The 27,486-nt window shown below is 35.9% G+C and overlaps 1 protein-coding gene across 3 annotated transcripts in view; it reads left to right on the forward strand.

Moving 5' to 3' along the window:
* EHBP1 (EH domain binding protein 1) overlaps positions 1 to 27,486 on the forward strand; it is a 279,410-nt gene that overhangs the window by 126,600 nt on the left and 125,324 nt on the right. For all 3 annotated transcript variants that reach the window (XM_081941545.1, XM_081941543.1, XM_081941544.1), the window contains one exon: positions 7,675 to 7,864. In XM_081941545.1, the coding sequence (XP_081797671.1) occupies positions 7,675 to 7,864 (190 nt within the window). The remainder of the gene's footprint in view (positions 1 to 7,674; positions 7,865 to 27,486) is intronic.

A 27,486-nucleotide genomic window follows, 5' to 3' on the forward strand; every position in this document is an offset into this window, starting at 1 on the left:
CCGTGATGATGCAAGTTTGGCACCCCTGTTCTAGATTGTTAGTAGATAAAGGTGGAGGACAAATCCCAAAGTATGCTAGGAACAATGTTACTGGAATTCCCAACTATGGTTTCTTTGCAACAAAAACATACTAGTACTGTACCAGAAAGATTCCTATAGATCCCCTTTAATATTCATTAGCCATTATATGTTGCTTAATGATCTTTAATGGAGCTTGTAAACATGTAGAAGCTTTTGGAAAAAAATACATTAGCAATTCCACAAAAAAGTGTTGGAAACACTATATTAATTCTGCTGGTTGTGTTACTGATAGCACCTGGGAAATTCACATGAGGAAGTCCAGTTCTCTCTATATAATGGAATAATACTTATCAGAGACAAAGAGGCTGGATTCACACATCACAGTAAGCCATAATTTTGGTTACCAATCATGATTGTATTTGTACAACACACTATGCCAGTGGTTCTCAACCTTTGGTCCGCTGACCCCTGGGGGGCATGATGTCATCACAGGGGGTCTGTGAAGACTTGAAAAAATTTAAATCTTAAATATTGAGGGTCCTGGCTATGGTCTATGACCACAAAAGTTATTTAAAAGGCATCTGTGTTGAAGAAAAGGTTGAGAACCACTGCACTATGCAATAAAGTATAATTTGCAAATTGTAGCATTTGCATTCATCCAACACAGTAAGTCAGAATTGAAGTACAGTATGTGTATCTATCATGTCAGAGGAAAAAAGTAGTAATGTCTGGAGCACATCGCTCTCGTGTCTAAATGCAGAATAAATCTTATTGTGGAAGTGAGGAGGAGGAGGAGGAGGTGTGTGATCCGCATTCTAGCAGTTCCAACCACAACCCCACTCCCAACATTGAGAAAGTAGTCCTATAATGACTGAGAGAATACTTATTCTTCCTTTGCATAAACTAGCAGTGTGCACGGTGACTGTCACAGTTATCCAAATTTTCATTTTGCAAAGTTGATAGGCTTAGAACTGTGAGTTTTCATGACAGGGCAGGCAAATGATGAAATGTGCATCATGGGATCATTGCAGAATTGCTATGATTTTTGGTACTTGCTTTAGGTGTTAGGTTAGAAATACATAACCACAGCATTTGTGTAATGACATTGCATTTGTGTCATCATTTAGCATCAAATTGATCATCATGAGTAAAAATGTAGAAAATGCTTCCAATTTGAAACAATTTGAGTTTGAAACACCTTGATTCAGAACATTTCTTCTGAGGTTGGAAACAGCTTGTTTCAAACTGGAATGAGATGTTTCAGCTTCAATATATATTGTGCTTCTCTAAATAGTTGCATTAAGCCAAGGGATGAATGGAGCAGTGCTCTAGGATAGAGCTTAAGGATGTTAAGCCTAAATAAGACTACCCAGGTCCGTCTGGGAATGCACACAGATAGTTGTGATGGTGGAAGTCCACCTTCAGCATTGCTTCTTAGTAGGTGTTTGTTGCTCAGGATTCTGGAAATTATAAGTACAGTTGAAACTAGTAGCCCCTGAGAGACCAATCTTCCATTAATTTCTCATTCTAGTTGCTGTTTAAAGTGTTGGCTATCTCCATATTTTATAAAAGTGAATCCCTCAGTTGAATTATGTGATGCATGCTTAATCCATCTTCCATGTGTTGTTGTTGGGTATTTGTGTCAGAGGTATTATGTCTGCATAACCCATTACCTCTTTTAGAAGCTCCTGGAGATCAAGCTACTTGTTCACCATTCCTTTTCTCCTCAGTTCCCACCACACCTGAGACCAGACCAAAATAGCCTGTTCTTTCATCTGTTTTGTCCATGTTTAGTTCTTCTCTTTATCCATGTTATTGCCTACTCACCTTTCAGAAATCCTTTGAGATTTAGAGGAATATGACACGGATTTTAAAAATTTCAGGTCAACTTTCTGCAAATGGAGACACGGCATTCATTGGGTGAAATGCACGGTGTGAGATAAGCATTTATTTCAAATCTGCTCTCATTTTGTCTACACTCTAAACCAAACAACTCTAATCTTTTCATTCTCTTTTCACAGAAGTCTCTCCATCTTTCTTATCATTTTCATCATCCGTCTCTGGATCATCCTATTTTTTCTCCTGTATGTCTTTTTTAAGATGTGGTGACCATCCTTGCCTGCAGTATTCAAGACGAGGGAACCCTCTGTGATTTGTGTGATGGCACTGGGACCCTTTTCAGTATTGTTTTGCATCTCAGTTACTATGCATGCACGCCTTTTGCTTGTATAACTGTCCATGATTATCTGCAGAATTGAGAAATATTTTTTAAAAAGTGACTTGAATCTTGGAGAAGATATTCATAATTCCAAGCAAAATATATTTACTTCAAAGCTGTCATCCTGCTATGTAACCCATTAAATCTAGGAAAAAATAATATAGTGAAACCTTAATTTAACTGTAGGGAGGAGGGAATATTCATTATTCCCAATTGTTCTGTAAATTGGAGAGTTGGTATTTGCAATGATGCAACTGACACAACTTACTTCATTTGTGCATTGTTACACCACACCTACCATTTCTATTGTGCAAGTGATATAACTTATATAACTGCTGTAATCATTTCATCCAGGTCTGCTAAGTCAAGATTTCCCTCTATAATATAGTTGTTCATTTGTACATTTAAATATAGAACTCTATATGGAATTTCTAGAACTAAATGCTTTCGACTTTAGTGGAACAAATTTTCAAGAGTTCTGTTCCTCGCTTCATGTTCCAAGTTCTCAATTTCTCTATAAATAGTCCTCCACTTATGCCCATTATTAGGACCAGAATTTTAATTGTCAAGTAAGGATGTTGTTAAGCGAATCGTACTCAATTTTACAACCTTTTTTTTTGCCACAGTTGTTAAGCAAATCACTTCAGCTGTTAAATGAGTCGTGCAGTTGTTATTCAAGCCAGTGAATCTGGCTTCCCCCATTGACTTGGCTTGTTGGAAGCAGCTTGGTAAGATCATAAGTGGAAATCACATGACCTCAGGGTACTGCAGCCATCATATACAAATACATCTCAGTTGCCAAGCACCCAAATTTTGAACAAATGGAGATGTTGCAATAGTCATACGGTAATAGTCATGAGGACCGGTCATAAGCCACTTTTTCCAGTGCCATTGTAACTTAATAGGCATTAAACTAATGTTATAAGTCAAAGACTATCTGTATTGTTCACTCAGTGCCTTTGTCAAGTTTTAAATGAAACTTAGCTGAGCTTGCAATTCTGTACAGATTTTTTTAACAAGTAATCTATTACTAACAAGACCATTTTCCCTCAGTACTAATAATTGTGCATGTTATGACATTACAACTATTTTTGGGGGGGGGGGGTCACAAACCTTCATTGCTGCAAAAACATTTCTTGGTCTTTTACAATACAGATGAGAAAGTAGTTATCAGTATTGTAAAGACATTTTAAATTAGTATTTCTGTTGTCTCTGTGGTAAACGCTTTAACTTAAACTTCCATAGTTTTGGCCTCTGTATTGGCTCCTGTGTGACATGCGAATTTGCCATTAAGTCACATTAGTTTTTATCTTCTGAACCAAACTTTGTAAACCAGCTTCTGCAAGTCACATTAAATTAGAAAATGTAAAAACAGGCATTATCTAGAAGGGATGTCGTTGTACCTTTAGGTGCATGTATTGAGCTTTCACCCTCTTTAGGTTTTCCTTCATTACAGCTTCTTCAGAAAACAAATATACTAAATGTACATAAATGGTTCATTATGATTCCAGAGGTCTCTACTAAAGGCTTTTCCAGAAGAGAGAGAAAAATCTGTTTCACTTGTCTACCCCATCCCACAGCATTCTTTTTGCCATATTCAGCTCCCTGGGAGTCCCAGTTTTATTTTCCTAGTTTTCATGTACCAGAAATCTGGGGCTTTGTAGTTAGTCCTTGACTTACAATCACAGTTGGGACTGGAATATTTTGTTGTAAGTTGTCGTGATTATAGGTTGAGGCACCCACATGACCAGACCCAAATTTTTTTATCATTATTGCAGTGGTTGTTAAGCAAATCACAGTCATAAGTCTGAATTATGTGGTTCTTAAGTGAGTCACATGATCATTAAGCAAATCCATTTTCCCAAATCAATATTTTTTTCTCAGAAACTAACAAACAGAAACAGACAAAAAGGCATTGTAAATTATAGTCATGTGATCATGGGAAGCTACAACCAGAAGTAAATGTGAGCCAATTGCCAAGTGCTCAAAATATGTTACTGTGACCGTGGTGCCATGTGTGTGCGTGTGCGCGCGTGCGCCCATGTGATGTTTTACAGTAGTCAGAAGTGCTTTGTGGGCTGTGAAGCACTCTTTCTGAGGCCTTTGTAACTTTCATTGAACAACTGTTTATAAAGTTAGGACTACTAGTAACATTTTAAAAAAGGTAAAGGTTTCCCCTGTCCAGTCATGTCCAATTTTAGAGAGTGGTGTTTATCTCCATTTTCTAGCCGAGGGAGCCAGTGTTGTCTGAAGATGCTTCCGTGTGAATGCTTCCATTTCATGTGAAATTCTACTCAAATTGCCCTGTGAATTACTTTCCAAGTAAAGATCTGGAAAAATAATATATTTTAATACTGCTTTTGCTATTTTGTGCATATATTAGTTCAAAGTTCATTCTTTTTTCTTCTCAATTAACTATTCACATGAGCTTAGCATAAATATAATTTAATGAAAATCATGATCACATTTTGCACAAATTTCTGGACAAGAGTATTTCTTCTTACGTAACTGAAAGATAATCTTGGGTGAAGGGAACATTTCCTATGTAGAAACAACCCAGAATAAATAAGTTACTTAAACTTTAAGGAGCTGGGTAATTACTTAAATATTTTTGAACACTTTTTAAGAAACTAGGTTTCATATATGATAATACTAAATTAGAGTGTGTTCCTAGGTTATATTTGAAATGAACTAACTTAAATGTAGGTGAAATATGGAAATATGTGTCACATATTTAAAACTTCTGAGAAGTTTTAAAGAAACTTAGGAGAAGTTTATTTTCTTAAAAATAAAGATGCGCTTGTGCAAAAAATAGGGAGAAGTTTCCTGTAACTGAGCATCTTACTCTTTACTCACTTTCATTAGATATGGGATAATCTCTGTTTCCAAGGCAGTAGGGGGTCAGATAGTTTGCTATCAAAACATGCTGTGTTTGTTAAATGTCCACACACAAAAATAACTTTTAGAACAAAAGAAAACTCTGTAACCTCCCATGTATAATGCATTGTCCTTGTTCTTATCTTTTCTCATCATTAATTTCACCCTGCTTTGAATTTCCTCTGTTTGAGGACAGCTTAACAAGCTTGTTAGCAAAATTAAATGATTGACAGACATTCTTGGATATTCTCTTCCAAATGAAGTGCCATTCATTTTCTACCTTTGCCTTTTGTCATGCACGTCTCCATTGTTTATTTTGTCATGACTCTGAGCTTTGATTTTTATGTTTTTTTGCATTTGATGATCACTGAAGTGAGAACACTTCTAAAGTGCATTCACTTTACAACCTGGTTATTTTCATCTCAGTTATTTTCTTCGGTTCAACTAGATCCACATCTTCTGTCTATAATAAACAATGACAAAACAACTCTGCTGTACAGTAATTTATGAATGCAGTTAGATTTTATATTTGCTTTAATTCACCTTTCCTCTTTTGGCAGAAATCTAATTGTATAATTAGCAAACTTGACTACTCAGAGAATTACTTACTATAGATTTGTTGCAATGGATGGTTCTTCCTAGTTATAAAAGAAATCACAAGCCACGGGGTGGTAGTAAATGCATTAACATCCTTGTTTATATCCTACTTAATCTAACTCAGAATCCAAACCATTCAGAGTGCTTTGGAGATTGAATTAAGAGAACAGCAACAATAAAATTAAGGATTTCCTTGCTAGAAAAAATAAGCACAAATCCAAAATCATACAATTAAAAGGTAATCTGTTACAAAACTATCCAAACTGTGGGCCAAGATATCCATGAATGCATTTAGCAGCATATGGATCTCTTGAAAATGGAATTCCATAAAGTCAAAATATATCATTAAAGGAGGATGCACTTTTAGACTCACAAATTGTTCAAAATGCTCTGAAAATAAAATTTCAAATGATCTTTATATAGAGATATTACTAAAATCTCTTCTAAAATAGTGCAGCTACTGCAAGAATTTTCTACAAAGTTCTCAGTTCTCTGGATCAGATTTGCATGAGTGGAGGGACGAAATAATCCATCAAAATGACCTTTTTTGTTTAAAGAAGCTTAGGCTGCTTCAAAAGCTTTTCTATAAACACAGTAGTAGCGGATTTAAATCCAAATTCTGAAATGCTGTCTATCTGGAGTCTCTGGCAGGGACACCATGTGCTTTCAGAGCCTTCCTTGGCACCTGCCAGGCTGCTGCTTCAACCTGGCTTTTTAATTATGTCTCTCTGTTTATCTATCTATCTATCCATCTATATCTATCTATCTATCTATCTATCTATCTATCTATCTATCTATCTATCTATCTATCTATCTATCTATCTATCTATCTATCTATCTATCTGCTCGATGCTTGAAAGGAAAATATCACCCTCCAGCATTGTCTTTAATTCCAAAGAATGCTTTTGAATACTTTCTGGAATATCATCAGAAATAAGCATGGAGAATAGCTGCAGGCCAGTGTTTTGCCTGGAATGTACTAACTTGTTCAGGAAGAAAAAAAATGTAATTTCTACAGATTTAATAGCTTCCTCTTTCTGTTCAGATACCTACTTGGGAGCATTTATCAATATTCTAAGCCAGACCTTTATAACTTGATTCAAAATCAAAACATAAAAAACCCCAATTTTTATTTTATTTTATTTATTCAAGAACTTTGATGCAAGAAATATGATAATTCATGAAATGATTATGTACCTTATATATGCATCCTCTCTATGGGTTATAACAGAATGAGTTGTGAACAATTAATGTAAGATACTATAAGTACATGATTTTAGGAAATATCCATTTATAAAGTTGGATTATTCGTTGTTGTTTGCTTAAGACAACTTGTGATTCCAGTAAACAGTATTTGCTGTATCTCCAATCTCTAAAAAAATTGTAGACTGTATATATAAATTGTATATTCCTTGTTGAATTGCTAGAATAGATAATTTGCTAAATTTGAAAATTCATCCCAATGTTGCTTTTCCTTTTACAGGCTTTGTATGCTAGACAACATTTGGACAAAAAAGGAGGCTTTATGTTGGTATAGTCAGCATTATCAATTTATATTATCTTGATTGTTACTGTACAAATAAAATAAAGAGTAGAAAACTATTATTTTTACTGCATTAAATCTCAGCCTTCAGAAATAAGTAGTGCTACTTAATATATATATATATATATATAAAGCCTCTATGAATCCATTTTACTCTCAATAAAGTTTTTTTTTTAAATGGTGACCATAGATTTCTTGACCTACAGCATTATTTGTACCTAACTACACAAACATGTCACTCATCAGTTTATTTGGGGCAGGGAAACTAGTAGCATAATAAGCAGGTATTTTGTCTCTATGTGTGTCTTTATAAAAATTAAACTACATCGGTTGCAATTTAGTGCATACAAATTACTTTCAGGAGTAGCACTAAAAATACCGAGATAGCAAATAAATTTGTTTCCCTTTTTTCAATTAGATCCAATCCCTTTTATGAACCCAAAGCAAGTTTGGCTTTAAATGATCAAGTTACTTCGGTGCAAGAAACAGAAAGGAAGATGAAAAGAAAAGCTCCGGAACCACCAATTCTCTCACCCAAGGTAGAAAGAGAAGCAAGTGAGAACATGTCAGCTGTTCATGCAGTGAAAGAGCTTTCCTCTTCTCCTAAGGTGTGTACTACCTTGTCAGAAGTCTTTGCTAAAAGTTGAAATCTGTCTTCTTCTGTTGCACATATTGGCAACCTTCTCGGTTAATGCATATGCTTTTGACTATACATCCTCCACTTAGCTTCACTTATTTCATTCACAATGGGAAGAACCAAGATTTTGAAATCTTATGCAGTGACACAACCAAAGGCATTTCTAGACAGCAGGGCTGGTCTCCAAACCATTGCAAAGTTTTTTTTCCTCAAGCAGGCTGCAAACTAGAGTTATACAGTCAGACTTTTTTTGTGCTCAGAACAGTACTTCCCCTCTATTTTATTTATTTATTTATGTTTGCCATCAGGTCTAGGTACAAAATTCAAAACGTACTGGAACTTGTACTTTATTCAGTTACAAATCTTGAAAACAACATTAAACTCTTTGAAATTAATGGCAATATCTCAAAGAAATACAGTGAAATGCAGATTATACAGCCTAGAATTTGAAGCATGATAACTATAATTTTATGTATGCTAACCAAGGATTAAGTCCTACTGAGCAAATATTTTACTTCGAAGTAAAATTATTCTGGATTGTTCTTGTAACTTTTTTTAAAAAATTATTTGATTTTTCACAAATGAGTAGACTTTCAGAACAGGGGGAAATAATCAGTGTTCCCAGGTGTAAGAGATTACTATCATCTAAACCATATCATATTGGGGAAGTAAATTTAGTTTTAAAATATCATAATTTTAAGAAATGTTGATGCATTTATGTTAGAAAACTTGTTAAGAAACAGCAACAAAATTAGAGGTAGGTAACATACAACTTTTAGTTGCAGAATCCAAATTGTTGCATAACTTGGAATTTTGCCTAATGCCTATAGAATAACATTGGATCTGATGTGGACTTTGTCCTGAAAATGTAAAGGCTCCAATCTATGGAAAACCTTAGAATTAGCATAGGAATTATCTGAGCAGAAAGGAAAGAGACAACTTTGACAGCCCTCTCCAACTCTTTGGGGAGATTTACAAAGCATAGGCTTCCAGATGGAAAGTTTCCCTAAGAGAATTCTGCTTCAATGATGGTCATGCCACGAGAATCAAAGTCTGGATCCAACCCATTTAGTAATTCTGCCTTTATATTTTCTTTATATTTTCTTACCTTAGATAAGCTTGCTTTTCCCCCAGATAAAACCATTAAAAACCTCCAATATTTTCCTTTCATTCTAATTCAGCCTGTCCGCAGAATGATGACTCATTCTTTTTGAACAAAATGGTGTGCTTCTGTTTCTCCTGTTTTGTGAATTTGCTGGATCTTAGGTGTATTAATTAATGCTTAAAAGTTTTTTTCAAGTATATCTAGAGTGGAAGCACAAGAGCAATATATTCTATTGAACAATTGAATTCAGTTGAACAATTGCTTCTTTCCTTTCATCTATTCATCCAAAGACTGTTGCATGTGAGGAAGAAAAAAAAGGTGTTATTAATATAGAATCCCTTACTTTTAAACAATAGTAGACAAATTTTGCATGTCATTGTGACACCTAGTTCACAATGAGCAAACCTAGAGTAGATAAATGTTTGGAAATTAGTCACGTTACTAATTACTTCATTGTTCTTCAAATAACAACAAGCTTAATAGTTCTATCTTCAATTTATAACTTACCAGCTGAAGTACAAATTGCATGCAATAATATTGCAAGAAATGAATAAATAGCGTACAAGAATACCATTTTTTTCTTTAACCTAAGCTTTTCTTGGTAATCTATTGTTTGAAACTTACTTGCATGATTGTGCTTTTCATTTTAAGGCAGAAAAGGAGGGGGGGGAGGGAAACATCTTTCGCCATGGCTTCCAGACCCTTTTTAAAAACCTGTAGCTGTTTTTAAGAGCGGTGTATTTTAGATATCATCATTTCAGTTAAGAGCTGAATGGGAGTCCTTGTCACATCTATCAAACTGCTACTTAATTAGGCAGAAGAGTTGCTGATGAATCCCTGTCCCTCAAGGGCCTCAATTCTCTCAAACAAGGTAGAAAGAGTTTGATACCAGAAGCTTCCCTGGGGAGTGTTTTTTTTAATCAGTAGGACAAAATATAGAGAAAGGAGGCCTGGCAACCTGAGTGTAGAATTGCACTTTTAAAACTTGCTGTATTTGAGCACATAAGCTTAGGTTTCTTTGCAGTAGAGTTTCTGTGATAAGACAGAAGCATCTTACTTGGTTTTTGATCTAGATTAACAAACAGACCAATTTGGTCGAAAGTTCAGATAAGATGCTGACACTTAAATTCAGGATAGGAAAAAAACCGACTTGTGAAGATGTATGACAAGTTATAAATGGTGTGGGTGTCTTTTAATCTTCTTATTTAGTTGATTCAGGGTCCATAGCTACTATCCTTTACTCCAAATCTAGTTTGGCTTGAGTTTTCCAATGGAAACGGAAATGGAAGAAGGTTACCTGATCAAATCCTAAATGGGTTTTCTATGAATAAATGGAGCTAAGCAGTTGTTAATACCCAATTCTCAGCCTTTTGGCTAGATCAAGCATAGTATCAACACACCACTTTATTCCATCTTTCCCATTTCATTAAGAAAACATCTCGGTTTATTATGCATAGTCCCTTCGTGGAGAGGGAGCGGCTAACAAGTCTAATAAATAAATAAATAAAATAAATAAATTATTGTCCTGTTTAAAAATGTGGGTGGGAAAGAGACAATTTGTGAATATTATCTGGGGTATGGAAAACCTATTTAATTATTTAGTATATTTTATTTTTGATGTTGATGCTTTCCATTTACATATAGTTTCTTGCATATAATTACATATAATTTCTTATTCTTCCCTCAGTAAGGCAGTTCTGAATAGTCTTCCCTATTATTCTTACTCTCTTATGTGCAACTCTTATATTCTTGTATAGCAGCTATGAAGCTCTACAAAACATAGAAAATATATGTGAATACATTGTTTGCCGTTTCATTTTTTGAGGACTGGTCTCAATCATGTAATCACATCGGCATCTAACTACTAGGCTGGAAATATCAATTTAAAAATACAGCAACTGAATTCTTGCTCTAGTCAGCATGTTCCTCCCAGCCTAGGTTTTAGCAATTCTTTAAAAAATATAGAATTGTTTGCACAATGCCATTTCCTTTTCCTATCCCTTTCCAACCATTATCTCTGATTCATCTTCCTCCATTCTTCCTCCATCTTCCTTCCTCTATGTATTGATTTGAAGGAAGCTTTTGTTCTACAAATATTAATGTGGTATATTTCTTGATGTATGATTTTACTATATGCATGATAAAAATGGCCCTGATATCCATATAAATCACTTAGAAATGTATACAATAGAAATACATATCAATAGAAGAGAACATTTGGAGCTCATGGTTGACTCCCATAAATACATATTTTTGTACAAAGTTTATTTTATATTGTATTTTTCTATGTGACCCACTGTGAGATGTTTTTAATTTGTTGTAGATGCATAGAAAGATGTTTCCTCAGTCAAACACTTGGCATCTGAAATGGAAATGGCAAAATAAGTATTCAGAGCTATTTTCTGTGGCTTGCCATCTAATATCTACTATTCAGAAATACATACCCAATGAACCTAAGAGTTTTCTATTAAAGAAATTGAGTAGTCTTTACTTCATGAATATTGTAAAGAATACAGTAAAACCTTAAAAGCTAGTTACCAGCATTACGTTTTGTGACAATGGATTCCTTAAGCCAATGATGATACAATAAGAATCTGTGACTTTATTCAGGTGCTATAATATTCTCCATTTTTGGAACAACATGGGAAAAAGTACATCTTTTGTAATAAGTTAGCCATTTTGCAATTTGACAACAAGGTTTGGCCAAATAATTTTAATTTTCAGCAGATTCCCTTTTTTTTGTTACAATCTTTGAAATTAGGTTAAGCAGAATATTTTATTTATATGCTTAACAACCTTTTAATAGGAAAATGTGCCAATGGCTTAATATTGCAATCTATTGCAAAATTATAAATGAAATTATTACCTAACAATAATAGTGCCAGATAAATGCTTCTCATTGTTCTCAGAACATTTGATGGGATAGTACATGTAGTTTCCGATACAATTTGCATGCATTGAGCTATACATGGATTTACTATGTACCCTTTTATTACTGACATATCCCACATATTTCCCCCTAATGTGTTGTGTCTTAGATTGTTCTTCTTGGTCATCAATTTAATGTTTAATGCTACTATTCTTTAAAGGTAAGCTATTTCTTTAAATATTTTGTGAGAAAGAAATCTAATTTCTAAATGAAGTCCAGTACAGTTTTTCTATGCAATCTTTAAGGTTGCTTTATTTTCTTGGGAAAAGCAGGTCTTTATCATGTACGTTCATCAAAGTTTAATTATAATTTTTAGTAAGCAAGTTCAAAAGGAGGAATATCCTACTGATTTGTATGAGAAACAATATGTTCTACAGTATGTGCAATATATTAAAGCAAATTTGTAAGGTAATACAGCAATCAATATTATTAATAACATTTTCCATTGAGTTTTAAAAACATTCTATGAAAAAAATCTTATAAAAATTGCCTTAACAATTTATAACATCATTACTAATGCTGAACTTTTAAAAAGTATTTTTATCAAGGATATTAAATTGTAGTCAGATTATGTGATTTTGATTTAGCATAATTTAGTAAGATTTAAATTTCTTGTACAACTGAAACTATGATTCATGTTGATTCATGTTGATGTGAAATCTAACAATAGTTTTAAAAGCTCATAAAGTTATCAGGCTATCAACCTGCAAAGATGATATACTTTGATATATAAGAGAGAGATATTTCTTGCACAACTAAAACTGTAATTCATATTGATCAAAATCTAACAATAATTTTAGAAGTTCATAAATTTAATCAGATCATCAACCTGAAAATATGGTATACTTTGATATATAAGAGATAAATATATTGTACAACTGAAGCTATAATTCTTATTGATGTAAAAATTAACAATACTTTTAGAAGTTCATATGTTAATCAGATCATCAACCTAAAAATATGGTATACTTTAATATATAAGAGAGATACCAATCATCAAAGACTTGTAACTGTCTTATAATCATAACCCCAAGGTGAAAGCATCCCATTTGATTTCAACACATTTTTTTTAAAAAAATGTGGGTGGCTGAAAAGTTTTTCTTTTAAAGGAAAAAACTAATATTTTTTAAATTCAGCAAGTGTATGGCCAAATCTCAAACTGTCCATGTTTGGTTTTCCCAATTGTAATTTTTTAAATACTTTTTAAATTTTATTTCCAAAGTTAAAATGCAAATTTCAGTACAAAAGTGGGGAAATAACAACAAAGCAAAAACTAAGTAAAACAAAAAAGTGCATAAAAAGCCATACATATATATTGTCCCCCCAATTAAATACTGATAAATATATTTCAACAATAATAGTTTCACTACCCCCTTGCAAAATAGATCTACACTTTGTAAACTTCTGCTGCTTTATTTGCCCAGATAATTTGACTTAACTTCTATTTATTGTAAAAAAAAAAAACAGTTAGCAGGTAAAACCAACAACAAAATTAAACTTCAAAGGCCTCTGTTAACAATCTATTTCTATATTTTACACACAGAAAGTCCATAACGGGTTCTAATCTACCATAAATCACTGCAATGATTACCTCTGATCTGTCCAGGATCAGATATCTTCCACTGATTCTTAATAATAAAACTTTTCCTTAAAATTATAACTGGGATCTTTCCAAACAATTGCACCCCAAAATCATAGCAATCTGTTGTGAAGATCGGTACAGCATTTGTTGATCAGACGTTTTTCATGCAAGTAGAAACACAATATATCCTAATGGTTATCTTCTAATTGAATATAATAAATCTAATCCACAATCTCCATCAGTTTTCTTTAAGAAAGTCCAGTTCATCGCTATCCATATACTGCCATCTCTAAGCTGTTTAAATTCATGCCCCTTTCAGCCTTTTCCAACAAACCTGTAATTCTCAAACAAAGCTCCTCCTCCTTCAATTCTGTCAGCAATAAATTGACTTCAAATCCACCCAATTGCAAATCTAATTTAGCTGCTATTACCTGTACCTGAGTATCATCCTTAGGTTGATTCTTGTGAAATCATCAAATCTATTATCTAAATTTTCATTCAGAGCTTAGAAGTTGAAAAGCATATGTTTCCCAAAGGCTTCAAAAAAGGCTTTGATATTAAGTTTATCTGGCTCCTTTCTTTTGTGTCTCTTTTTGTGGGCATTGTAAAGAGTATACCGTGTTTCCCCGAAAATAAGAGAGGGTCTTATTTTCTTTTGACCCCTGAAATAAGCACTTGGCCTTATTTTCATGGAGGCCTTAGTATTTTTGAGGTGCAGGAGGCAGCCAATGTGGTCATCTCATGGCTGCTGCTGTATTGCAGATTGTTGGGGGCAATATGCTGACTCTGTAAACTGCTTAGAGAGGACTGTAAAGCACTGTGAAGTGGTATATAAGTCTAAGTGCTATTGCTATATTAGGGCTGTGCATTCTTGAAAAGTGGTTCAGATTGCATCTACCTCTTATTGGCATTGTACCTCTCTGGTATTCATCAGAGCAGGCTTTCCTTATAGGGTATCCCTCCTTTGGAACAGCTTGCTGAGGGTTGGTTGGTTGGTTTTTACTTTTTGTAGTATTAGTATATGAAAGCTCTGTGCTGTGGTGGTTAAGATATCAGGCTAGAAACAGGAACCTGGGAATTCTTAGACACAGAAGCAATTGGATGACCTTGAATCAGTCATCCCGAAGGCAACTGGACTTTCTGTGTTATTTATCTTGAAGATGTTTCGCTTCCATCCAAGAAATATCTTCAGTTCTGACTGAATGGTGGAGAATAGAAGGATTTATTATCCTTAACCTTATCTAGTTGTTAGCACTTTGATACAGATGATTGCAAGGAAATAATATATTTATATTATATCATATCATATCATATCAATGACTGCAGGGAATATAAATCCTTCCATTCCCCATGTAAAAATATTTTTTATATTTTCTTTTAATGTAAAATTTATGAATGAGATAAAATATTTTCAGGTTTATAATGTTAGTGATTATTTAAAGTTATAACCTTATTAAAAGTAGAGTTCAAGACATCTAACAATAAAAGATTAATTAAAATTCAGACTGCAGCAATTCATACATAATTAAAAGGTCAGTTATGGATACTATACATCAATTAATATGCACCAATAAGAAAGACACAAACTACAACCAGTAAATTCAGGTTATTTCAGTTGTAAAAGCTATCTAAAAAAAGTGGCAGATGACGAAGAAAGTGAGGACCATAAACTAGACCTATTTTTAATTCTTGTTGACCAACAGAACAGTTTTTCTTACAGAAGAGGAAAGCTAATGAGGCTCATATCTGAGAGGTTGATTTTTCAAACAGCCTGTCCCCAAATCATGAAGAGCTTTACTGGTCATAACCAGCATTTTCAATGCTGACCCCAGTAGACCAATATCTATTGCAGCTTGCTGGCAAAATGTAATTTGCCACCTTTAGCATTCAGACAGGAGTAAGTTAAACCAGATGAAATGTGTATTGTCAGCTAGGCTAAGCCAATCTGTGTAATGTTTTTTTTCCATGCCAGAAGCACCGAAGTCCTTTCATGGTGAAAGGATTTGCCAGTGCCGTCACCATTGCCCAAGGGACATTCAGCTGAGGGCTCCTTTTGTGTCCCTGTGAAGTTACCCACTGAAGTGGTCCCCATTAAACTCGCGGTCACCCGCTTTCGAACTACTGAGTCTGCAGGAGCTGGAGCATGTGATAGGAGTTCACCCCACTCCATGGCTGCAATCAGTCTCAAACATGTGCCTGCCGATTGGCAGCCCAGCTTTCTAACTTGATGAGTCATCACACTCCCATCTTTGTAATTATGACCAAATTGTATTTGATTTGAACATTAATTTTATGCCAACTCTTTTAGCAAAGTTGAAGTCTAGCTTTTAAATTCTCAAAATGGTGTAGTTAGCCCGTACATCAGACTTAGAATTTGACAATATTCAGTCAGGTTCACCTGCAGATAATAATTTAGGGAAGATGTTGGGAGATGGCCACCGCAGAGAAAGTGGCAAGGATAGTTCCAGTTAGTTTTCTAACTCAGCCAACAAGTAGAAAGACAGGGTTTATTTTGCTATGATCTTGATCTGTCTGGGAAAATTACTGAGATATTTTAATCCTGATTTATTGCTCCGAGAAAAGATGCTGCAACTTTAGGCCAGAATGTCACATTAGTGTATCAGTGCTTCTAACATGAAAATGATTCTAACTCACTCGTTCCCAACATTATTTAGTAGATACATTGTAATCCTAGCATGCTCTACCTAGACGGAGCCATTCACCTAAGCTTGGATCCAGAAGAGTATTTGTAAGTTTTTATCATCTTCTGTAGCACAATCCTCCAAAGTCTATTCTTCTTCTTCCTCACTATATTCAGTGACTTTTATTTCAGTTTTTAAACAGACATTTCAAATGTATATAATAGAGACAAAACACAAACTATTATCCAATTTCTATTGCAAGCCAGAAAAATAGTAGAAACATTAAATGGAGAACTGTTAGGCTTACCCAATGGAGTAAAAAAAAATTTTTTTTTTAATTGCCTGCCAATTTGCCTGACATCAATAATTGATGGCAGATTTTAAATCTCCATGACTCATAGCAGTTAATAAAAGCTTCAGAAGAAAAAGCAGTATATTCAATACTATATTCTGTCTTTGCTATGAATGAGGATTTCATGAACTGAAGAGAAAACATGAACTTGAAGTCCTTGTTCAAATCCCAGTGGAATCTTGTTCTAGATAAAGGCGTTTCAGATTGCTATTTTTGCATTGACTGTTGCATCTTTCATACATTAAATTATAACTTAGAAGTAATTGGATTAGAAAATGGGAGTTAACATAAATAGGTCCATTAAAATGCACAGTGCTCTATAAGAATTCTTGTCTTAGTGTTTACTAGCCAGAGATTACAATTTAAGGTCTTCAAGAAGTATTTCAAATCTATTCTGCCTTTGGAACCTGCAGAAATGTCATATTAAGATCTTGTAACTCTCTTTCCTATTCTTCTTAATGACACAACCAAAACTAGAAGAAAGATAGTAAACTATAGGATGACAAGACTACAGCAGAAAATAGTGTTCTAATAAAATCAAATCATTTGAATTAGGCTGAGAATATTACTGATAGGAATTTGCTTTATTTTAAAATTATTATTGATTCGTGATCATTCTCAATATGCATTTTAAAATGTAGATTTGAATATGCAAGTGGATCTTGGAAATAGTTTTTTTTTAATGTATTTCTTACTGTCGCTTTGTTTCTTAAGCAAAGCAAGGCATGCAGAAGAAAGAGAAAAGGCATGCATATGAAACTAAGGCAGAAGAGGAAGGCCTCTTCAGGAGGGATGAGATTATTTTGTCACTGGGTTTAACATTATGAAAATATATGAGGGATTTGGGTCTCCGTGGATGGATCTGAAAGCTTTGGTCATTTGTCAAGTGTTTCGGTTGCAGTACAAGTGAAAGCAACAAAGTCATGCATACTAATAAACCTGGAGAAAATAATCATCTTACCAGGATGCAATTGCCTATGATTTTTGTGGAAGCCCTTCTCTTATCTTGAATTCTATACAAGATAGAATTCTATCTATACAAGATAGAATTCCATGCAAGAGGATGGGGGCATTGCATCTATTCACCCACAGAACAGGGTGGATGCAAAATGTGAGTATTTCCAACAGCTTTTTCTTAGCTCCCACATTCTAATATGCTACATTTGGATGATGCATTGTAGATTACAATCATTTGATGTACTAGCCTAGGATTGGGGAGCTCCAGGTCCAAGACCATTTTTTCCCACCCTAGAAGTTTACCTACAGGGTTAGTGTGGGGAAAATCTTGGAGGAGGTAAATGCTATGCAAGGCACCTTGAGTTCCTGGTGGAAGGACAGGATATAAATCTAGCAACTAAACACTATGGAAAAAAAAGGGAGCTTTGGGAGAGGGTTTTTAAAGTAATTCCTGTTAAACACTTGTACTGTCATTTCAAAACCATTTTGAGCTGCCAATAAATCATCCCATGTGAAATATTTCTCTATAGGCAAAGCAGTCAAGGGTTTCTTCACTTGCCTGAAGGCTGGGTTTGGCTTTTCTCTGCTGGCAGGGTTTGTTTGGTTTAGAATAAAATATGGATAAATATTTTTTTTTTATATTTCAGCCAAATTAATGTTAAATTAAGTTAAATAAACAAATTCTAATATTTAATTCAGCTCACTCTGAAACAACTGTTAATGTCTTTGGGAGTTGCATTAATGGTAGTAATGTTTTGTTTTATTTGTCAGGTAGTTGTCATAAGACCAATAACCCAATAACATAAGTTTATATGCATATTTATGTTTTTTTTTAAAAAAAAATCAGGAAAATAGAGGAGGAAAAATAATGCAAGATACCCCCAATATCTCAATTTCTGGTGTTATCTGTTCTCATCCACTTTTCTAAATATCTTGATCTAATAACAAATTAGCTTTTCCAAGCTGGAGCAAACCTTGTTTAATTTTATATTTAAAGGGCTTTTTAAAAGCAGGATTAATTAATTCCATCATCTGGGTTTGAGATTTTTGTGCAGCGGGAAGTAACAAGCCTGAAAATCATCCTGATCAGTATTTGAAATCCAATAGAGTTAAATTAATCTTTCAGATATCTTGCTTTTATGTGCACAAGAGCCAGCAGTTAGAAGAAGCCCACATATTCCTACTTGGGGGCAAAAGAGAAAAGCGAAAATACTGTCTTCCAAAATCAAGAAGAATCTATACTTTTTGAATGAATTTTGTTTGTGAAATGCCAAAAGAACTATGTTTCATTTTCTCCAGCAGTTCAGCCTTGAGGGGTGGAAGCCAGCATAATGGAGTCAAGGGCTCCTGAGAGAGTGCCAGCATGCTAGCTGTATGTTCTACCACAGCATCTTTTTAGCTGTGTTCACCAGTGTGCTTGCTGTCGCTCCTGCATTTGTTGAATTCAGGATGACCTTTGCATGAATAAAGTCAAATAGGATTAAGGATGGAATTTTCAACAATAGGAAAGAGCAACAGATGTAGCCAGCATTGAACGTGGGAGGATTCTTGATGCGAGGTTGCCTAAAGCAAGTGGCTGTAGAGGAGAGGGCCATACACACACACACATACGCGCGCGCGCGCACACACACACACACACACACAAATAAAATTTTATCAGGAAGTGAATAACAAATGTACAAAAATAAATCTAGTCTAAAAGATAATCAGGTACACCTAGATACCACTTACAACTAGATCTACGTAATGTATATTCAGTTCCTTTTGTTAATCATGCTTGTAGTTTTTTTTTTCATTTTTATTTTATATGTTGTTTTAGATGTACAAATTTCCCACGGGCTTTTTTAAAGCAATTTTTATTTCAGTCTTTTTTTTTTTTTGAGAAATCAGACATAATTTAATGAGCATGCCTCATTAAAAAAAAGAGAGAAGTGAACAGATTTGCTTCACAAATTTCAGTGAAGAATAATTAAGAATGTTATTAGATTTGTTTTGGTAGCCACTTTAAGTTAAAGCATAAATTAGTTTAGTTTAACTTTGGAATTATTTATAAATGTGACATATAGTAAATAGTAAGAGCATTCTAACTGAATAGTCTGTCAGGAGGTGGGAGTGTTTAACAATTTAACCAAACAATTACTGTTCTGTAGGGAGAACGAGGCAGACAGGAACTGAGGCAAGGCAGGTCGAAGCTAACACAACCTTTATTAACAGTATAACATGGCAAAATGTAAGGCAAACCTCAACCCAGCAAACAGTAGCATTTGACAGCTGACAGCTCTTTTTATACTAGAGCTGTCAGACGCTGAACCAATAGAATGGCTGCATTCTCCGCGCCTCAACCAATCAGGGGTCGGCAATGATAGTCAATGGTGTCATAGCCTCGAGGACTTAACACCCCTCTCCTCCCAGTTAGCACATGCGTGGTCAGCCAAATATGCTGGCCGGCATCGGCTCCGCCCAGATCGCCTTAGTTTAGGAGCGGTGGCCAAAGGAGGAGCCGCTGGTGGAGAGTCCTATGGAACATCAGGAGACTGCGTAGCTGAGTCGGCGGGAAACCTGACCGCCACGGGACTGACCGGATTCTCAGGTAAGCCTGGTGACAAGAACGCATCGGTGGGGGGTGTTGCGTGCGGCTCTGTCTGCGCTGGAGCAGCCTCTGTCGATATTAGTTCCCCGGGGCAGGATTGGGCCTGCACCGGGTGTTGGTCTGCTGCGCTGGTGTTCGCCGTCTGAACTGGTTGATGTGTCGGCGCCACATTTGCACGTCACTGAGCTGGACCTTATAAGAGTAGGGTCCAGTTAGTTGCGTGATTTGTCTGGGAAGCCACCTTGGTTTGGCCCCATAGTTTTGGGCGTAGACTGGGTTGTAAGTAAGTAAGTAAGCTCCCCGTTAGGAGAGCGAGTGTGCAGAGAAGCGTAATGAGAGTGGTATGCAAGAACACGCACAAACCAGCATACAGGGACACTGAATAGTATAAAATATAGTAGTTTACTATGTGGAAATATAGAGGTATTCAGAGTCCAATTTACAGTCCAAGCCATACATGGTTCAGTCAGTCAGTTATCAATATTCTCAGTTTAACACACAAAGTAGCTAACAGTAACAAGACTCAGTAACTCACGATACAGTATCCGATCAGCGTCTAACAAACAGAGAGCTAACAGTCATTCTGGCTCCCTCTTATGGCTGCTTGAGGTAACAGCAACCAATTACATCTCTCTAGCATTTAAAGTAATAGATACATTTGTTACAATCATAGCTTATATACATTGCCAAGCCAAGACTAGGGTTACATCCCTAACATTCTCCCCTCTTGGGTTGTCAATGTATTTACACACAACTTCACATTCTCAATCCATAATCATCACAACAATGTTTATGTTTTACCATACCTTGAGCTTTGGTAAAATGATCAGCAATGTTTTCTTCAGACATACAATACTCTAGTGTAATCATTTTACTACTAACACTTTGCCGTACATTTGAATATCTTAAGTCAGTATGTTTTGTCCCTGTCTTTACAGCGAGATTTGATGCCATCTGGATCGCTGCTTGGTTGTCTTCAATTACAACAATAGGCTCCCGTACATTAATTCCCATATCCATTAGGAGTTGCTTGTAACAAATTAAATCGGTACATAACAGACAGACATGAAAATTCAGCCTCCATTGTTGATAAACTTAAATGTTTTTGATGAATAAGACCGCCATCCAATTAATGCTTTTCCTAAGAATATCGCGATACCTGATATAGATTTACGTGTAGACACGTCAGTTACAAAACTTGCATCAGCATATGCAGTCAATTTCAGTTCATCCTTAGGCTCTAAATATAAGGCATAGTGTATTGTCTGTTTAAGATATCTCAATACACATTTAGCAGCTTGCCAGTGCCTTTCAGTAGGTTCAGCATTAAACCTGGCCAATTGATTAACACTATATGCAATATCTGGCCTAGACCAATTGCTAAGATAAGATAAACTACCAATTAGGGATTGATAAATACCCTTATCAAAACTGGGCTTTTTATATCATCATGGCTAAATTCTTGACTCATCGGAGTTTTAGCCGGGTTACATAGTTCCATTTTGAAATTCCTGAGTAACTGATTGATCTTCTCAATTTGTGATATTTTATATCCTCCCCTAGTCTTTAAACCAAGATATTTCTTTTTTTCACCAAGGTGTTTTATTTTAAACTGCTTTTATAATAGTGTAATAATCTCAATAGCCTTTTGCTCTGTTTTAGTAATCAATGCTATATCATCTATAAACAATAGCAATAATGAAATCATACCATCACTTTCTTGCTTAAATAAACAAGGATCAGCTATTCCAGCTTTAAACCCTATCCTTGCTAATTCCTTCACTATGCATTGATTCCATTCGTAGCCTGACTGTTTTAAACAATACAATACAATACAATACAATACAATACAATACAATACAATACAATACAATAGTAGAGTTGGAAGGGACCTTGGAGGTCTTCTAGTCCAACCCCCTGCCTAGGCAGGAAACCCTACACCGTTTCAGACAGATGGCTATCCAACATCTTCTTAAAGACTTCCAGTGTTGGGGCATTCACAACTTCTGGAGGCAAGCTGTTCCACTGATTAATTGTTCTAACTGTCAGGAAGTTTCCCCTCAGTTCTAAGTTGCTTCTCTCCTTGATTAGTTTCCACCCATTGCTTCTTGTTCTACCCTCAGACTCTTTTTTAACTTCCAACAATCAGTGTTGCTCTCAGTGTTTAACCCTTCAGGTTTCTTTAAATATATAGTGCGTTGCAACGGTGCATGGAGATATGCTGTCTCAACATCTAAATGATTCACTACATATCCTTGCTTAGCTGCCGCCCAAACTAATGATGCACATAATGTTGTAGCCTTTAAACTAGGTGCAAATACTTCATCATAGTCATTTGCTGACTGGTTGAAACCTTGTGCTACTAATCTGGCTTTATGGGTAACAGTCCCATCTACACTTGTTTTAATCTTGTAAATCCATTTACATCCTATTACATTTTTACCTGGTGGTAACCTCACATTCTCATATACCTCCAAATCTTGTAAAGATTTCAGTTCCCTATTCATTGCTGCTTTCCAAACTATTTGCTCCTCTTTAGAATACGTTGATAGTTCATGATACGTAGCAGGAACTTTATCTACTTGACACTCTATACTAGCTTGATATCTGTCAGGTGGTCGAGCACTTAACAATTACAAATACTTTATTGATTTAAAGTATTTTGCTTCAACTCTCCCAAAGATTAAAATATAAAAAGCAGTATGAAAGCAACATCTCAAAATGAAATGCAGTATCATGCAGTTTAAAGTCTCTTCACTAGAATAGGCTATGCTTTGTTGTGAAGATTTTTGTCCAATGCCTGATTTACACAGAGAGAGGGAGGGAGGGAGAGAGAGAGAGAGAGATGGACAGAGAGAGGGGGAGAGAGCGAGAGAGAGCTTAGTAGTTAGCACACCCTATGAAAAGGGTGACCAAGGTTCAAATCTCATCTGATACTTATCTTACCAGTAGGGATCCCACTGTGTACTGTTGTTCTACTGTTGTAGAGTTGGCAGGGACTTTGGAGATCTTCTGGTCCAACCGATTATTCATACAGGAGACCATACCATTCCAGACAAGTGGCTATCCAGCCTCTTCTTAAAAGCCTCCAGTGATGGAGCACCCACAACTTCTGAAAGCAAGTCATTCCACTGGTTAATTGTTCTCATTGTTAGGAAATTTCTCCTTCGTTCTAGGTTGCTTCTTTCCTTGATTATTTTCCATCCATTGTTTCTTGTCTTGCACTCTGGTACTTTGGAAAATAGGTTGATTCCCACTTCTTTGTGGCAGCCCCTCAAATATTGGAACACTGCTTAGTCAAGAAGATGCTGCTCTCACAACTTGAGACAGACCAACTACATACTACATTCCAGTCTCAAGAAGACCTAGAAGAACAATTGGATGTACAACCAACCTCTGAAGCTGGAATGTCATACCACCTTCCCCATTACAGAGTACAGATGCTGATATGAGACATAAGATCATGGATGTACCAGCTACAATCAACCCTTGATACCATTTATCAAGACTCATTGGACAAATACCATCAGATAGTGTGCTACAAAATGCGAATTGAGCCATCCTGACAATCCCTACTACGATAATAACTCAAAAGAATGAACTGGTACTGAACAACAGTACACACACACACACACACACACACACACATGGGGTTAGAGGCTAAAACCAAGGCAACTCAGAGAGAGATTAGTCAGATGGTGGAATTACAGAAGGGTGTGAAGATTATGGATATGACTCAGCTACTGAAAAAATGCAAGGACCTGACTCCATCTCAAACCTCAGAGATTGCTAATCAAAGGCTCACAGCATTGGTACCAGTCTAAGGGGATACAATAGAGAAGCAGAGGCCAAAAAAATAAATAGCCTGTTCTCCAAATACTCATTCAGGATATACTCCCAACTGCAGTGCAACAACACAGTAATAACAATTACCAACAACAGAAACAGAACAGCACTGGAAGAAGAAGGAGATGTCAATTACACCAGTGCAAAGTGGCTGCAAGACCTGAGAGCAGGTCACAGCAATCTCCAAGAGTCAGAACTAGTCACCATCAAAGTAGCAGACATTTAATAGTGGATCAAGAATGTGAATAACTGGACAGGATCTGGCCTGGACATAATCTACACTTACTGGCTAAATAAACTATGTTCATGAATGCCTAGCAGCAGAGATGAACTGGCTGTTAGCAGCAAGCTTCCACCCAAACTAGGTAACAAATGAAATGACAGTATGATCATGATCAATCCTCACAAGCGAACAGCACTGTCCAACTACCAGCCAATAACCTGTCTCCCTACAACATGGAATGTCCTATCAGAAATTTTTATGGGCCAGATCACGATCATAACACAAAATTGCATTGGGAACAACAGCAAAAGCTCAGAACACCAGTTGCTCATAGATAGACCAGTCACCCAAAACTCAAGGTTTAGAAAGACCAATCTGACCACAACCTGAATTGACTATGGGGAAGTCTACAAATCAGTGCCAGATACATTGATCTGTAAATGTATAGCATTATACAAAGTCAACAGGCCACTAAGAATCTTCTTCATGAACTCAATGAATTGTGGAAGATACCAGAAATCAACTCAAGACAGCTCACACAAGCAGCCATCAAGTATGGCACACACCAAAGTGTGATGCATTGTCCCTGCTGCTCTTCTGCATAGGCTTGAACACCTTCAGTCAGATAATCACAAGGATTAGGTTAGGATTAGGATTAGGGTTAATCACAAGGCCTGGAATGGATACAAATTCAAGGGTGGAACTGCCACCTTCTCTACATGGATGACATCACACATGCTAAAAGTGAAAAAGACATCAACATGCTGATCCCTCACACAGATCTACAGGACATTGGGATGTCATTCAGACTGGAGAAGTGTAGCCAAATGGTAGTCAAGAGAGGGAAAGCAATTAAAACTGATGTGGTGGAATTGCCATATAGAAGACATCCAGACCAGTTACAAGTATATTAGTATCCCACAGTCACATGAGAACGACATGTAGAGGCAAGGAAGATGGCAGTATTCAAGTATAAGATAGAACCTGATGAGCTAGCTGAATGAGAAGAAGACTTTCCACACCATCAACATATATGCCCTGCCAGTCATCAGATAACCTGCTGGCATTGTGAGCTGGCCAAACAGGATATGGAATCTTCCAATGTGAAACCTGAAAGCTCTTCAAAATACATGGGTTTCCATCCCAAGCCCAGAGACTTTACTAGACAGAAAGATGGTGGGTGGGGTCTGGTGAGTGTTATAGCCACCGATCTGGATCAAAGATCATATATGAGAGCATCCAAGAGAACATCAGTAAGATGGCACACAAAGATGAGTTGCTGGGAGAATGCCTGAGGTGGCAGAAGACAAGGGAGGAAGATCAAGTAGAGGAACAGCCATGGCAAAACAAGACCTTGCATGGGATGTATCATTGACAGCTGAAGTGGCAGACATTGTGAAATCCTACGAGTGACTGGAAAGGACCGGATTAAAAGACAGCATTGAGGCACTGAGAGAAGCACAAAAACAAGCACTAAGCACTAGAACTATAAAAGCAGGACTCTATCACACTAGACAGGACCTGAGGTACAGATTATGCAGATAGGCTTCAGAGACAGTCCAACACTAGTGGCAGGGTGTCAGAGGCATTCAGGAGCAATGTACATTGAATAATACTACCAAGTGTTGGGAAGAAGGAGTATGAGAAACTGGAGGAGTGCCAGAACCTGAAAGAGAAGATGTTGAAAGTGAAGGTCAAAGTGTTCCCAGTGGTGGTAAAACACTTGGGAGTGTGACTAAAACTCCCTAAGCTGGAAGAGTGGCTCCAACAGATCCCAAGAACAACATCAGAACTCACTGTCCAGAAGAATGTGTTGCTGGGAACAACTAAAATCCTCCACAGAGCTCTCAAATTCCCACAGAACCAGAGACTGAAGATGGTGAATGCTGCCCATAGGAATGAGAAGGGAAATTTTTTATGTAAAGTCTAACTTGATGTGTCACATACTATTTTCCCATTAGAAAAGAATTCATAATAAAAGCAGAGGCATTCTATATATTTTATAATCTTAATTTTCTGCTTAGCTTCAATCAGTAGAAATATAATTCCTTTTTGATTTAAAGACACTACCCAATGCAGAATTGACAAATCATTGACCCTATTAATGAAATGGAATCTCTTTGTCCTGATCAGGACAAAAGAAAAAAATCTTCAGGTTATTTTAAAATTACATATTTTATATCCAATTTTAGGAGCAAATTGCAATTCCTAAGACAGTAAATCCAGTTTCTTTATATAACATTTAAGTATTATTTTAATTGTTTCATTGTCTCCACTTTAATAATAATTTCACTTAAAAATTCTGGTTCTAGTTGCTATCATAAAAAAATGTTTTAAAATTGCACATATTTGTATATCCTGCTCAGGCTACTGCACCCAAAACGCTCTTTCAACTTGGCCAGAAATCAATTGTTATAGGATTTAAACTCCAAAATATCTGAAGGTTGTCTGCTTTGTGAAAGAAGTATTGTAGTTTGATAAAAAGTTTATTTAGTAAAAGTGCATCAGTGTTGTTCAATTTATAGACAATCTTTCTGAGAAGATTGACTGTGGAGTCCTATGCACATCTACTCAGAAATAAGTCTCATTGAATTCCCCAGTGAGTGTTCCTTCAGTAAACAATGGCACTGAATTTCTGGCACTGATTTCTAAAATCCTGCTGAACAGGTTTTCCTTAAGCTGATAATGAGCTCAACAGGTGTCAGTGCCCACATGGAAAGGACTCTCTTGTTTCTTTAGAGAGCAGTAAGCTTTGTGTACACAAAGAGATGCGTGTGCAAAGATTCCTGAATCTACTGGTTGTTGACACCCAGAACTCCCTTGCAAAACCACATGATCTAACCTGGTAATTTTATACCGTGTGCCAACCTTACCTTCTGAAAGCAGCCATTTGAGTGACTGATATATATGAAAGCAACAACACTAGCAGAAAAGTTTAGAGAACATTGACTGGATTGCATGCTTTGTGCAGTGATAGGTGGATTCTGGAATGCTCCTTTGCTGCATATTAAAAATACAAAGTCATCATTTTGGTTTTATAATATATAGTAAAGCTTTTACATCATTATGAGGTGATGTGAGCTAACACCCACAACATTGCATGCTTAGACTTGGATGGTAATTATGGCTTGATAATATAAACCATTTCACCCACTTTTAACCACTGTGTAATAACTAGCAAAGCCACTATATGTCATTAAAGTATAGCCGTTTGATTTATGTTTCTTTTTAAAACCAGACTATTGTCGTAGTTTTAAAGAACATTAAAGTTAACTTGTTAAATGGCACAACCTTACTGTTTCTAAAACCTCCAAATCATGAATTGCTATAATACCATAAACATATGGTGAAGATTTTTTTTTCTGGT

Source organism: Natrix helvetica, assembly GCF_964273705.1.
Source record: "Natrix helvetica genome assembly, chromosome: 2".
NCBI classification, from domain to species: domain Eukaryota; kingdom Metazoa; phylum Chordata; class Lepidosauria; order Squamata; family Natricidae; genus Natrix; species Natrix helvetica.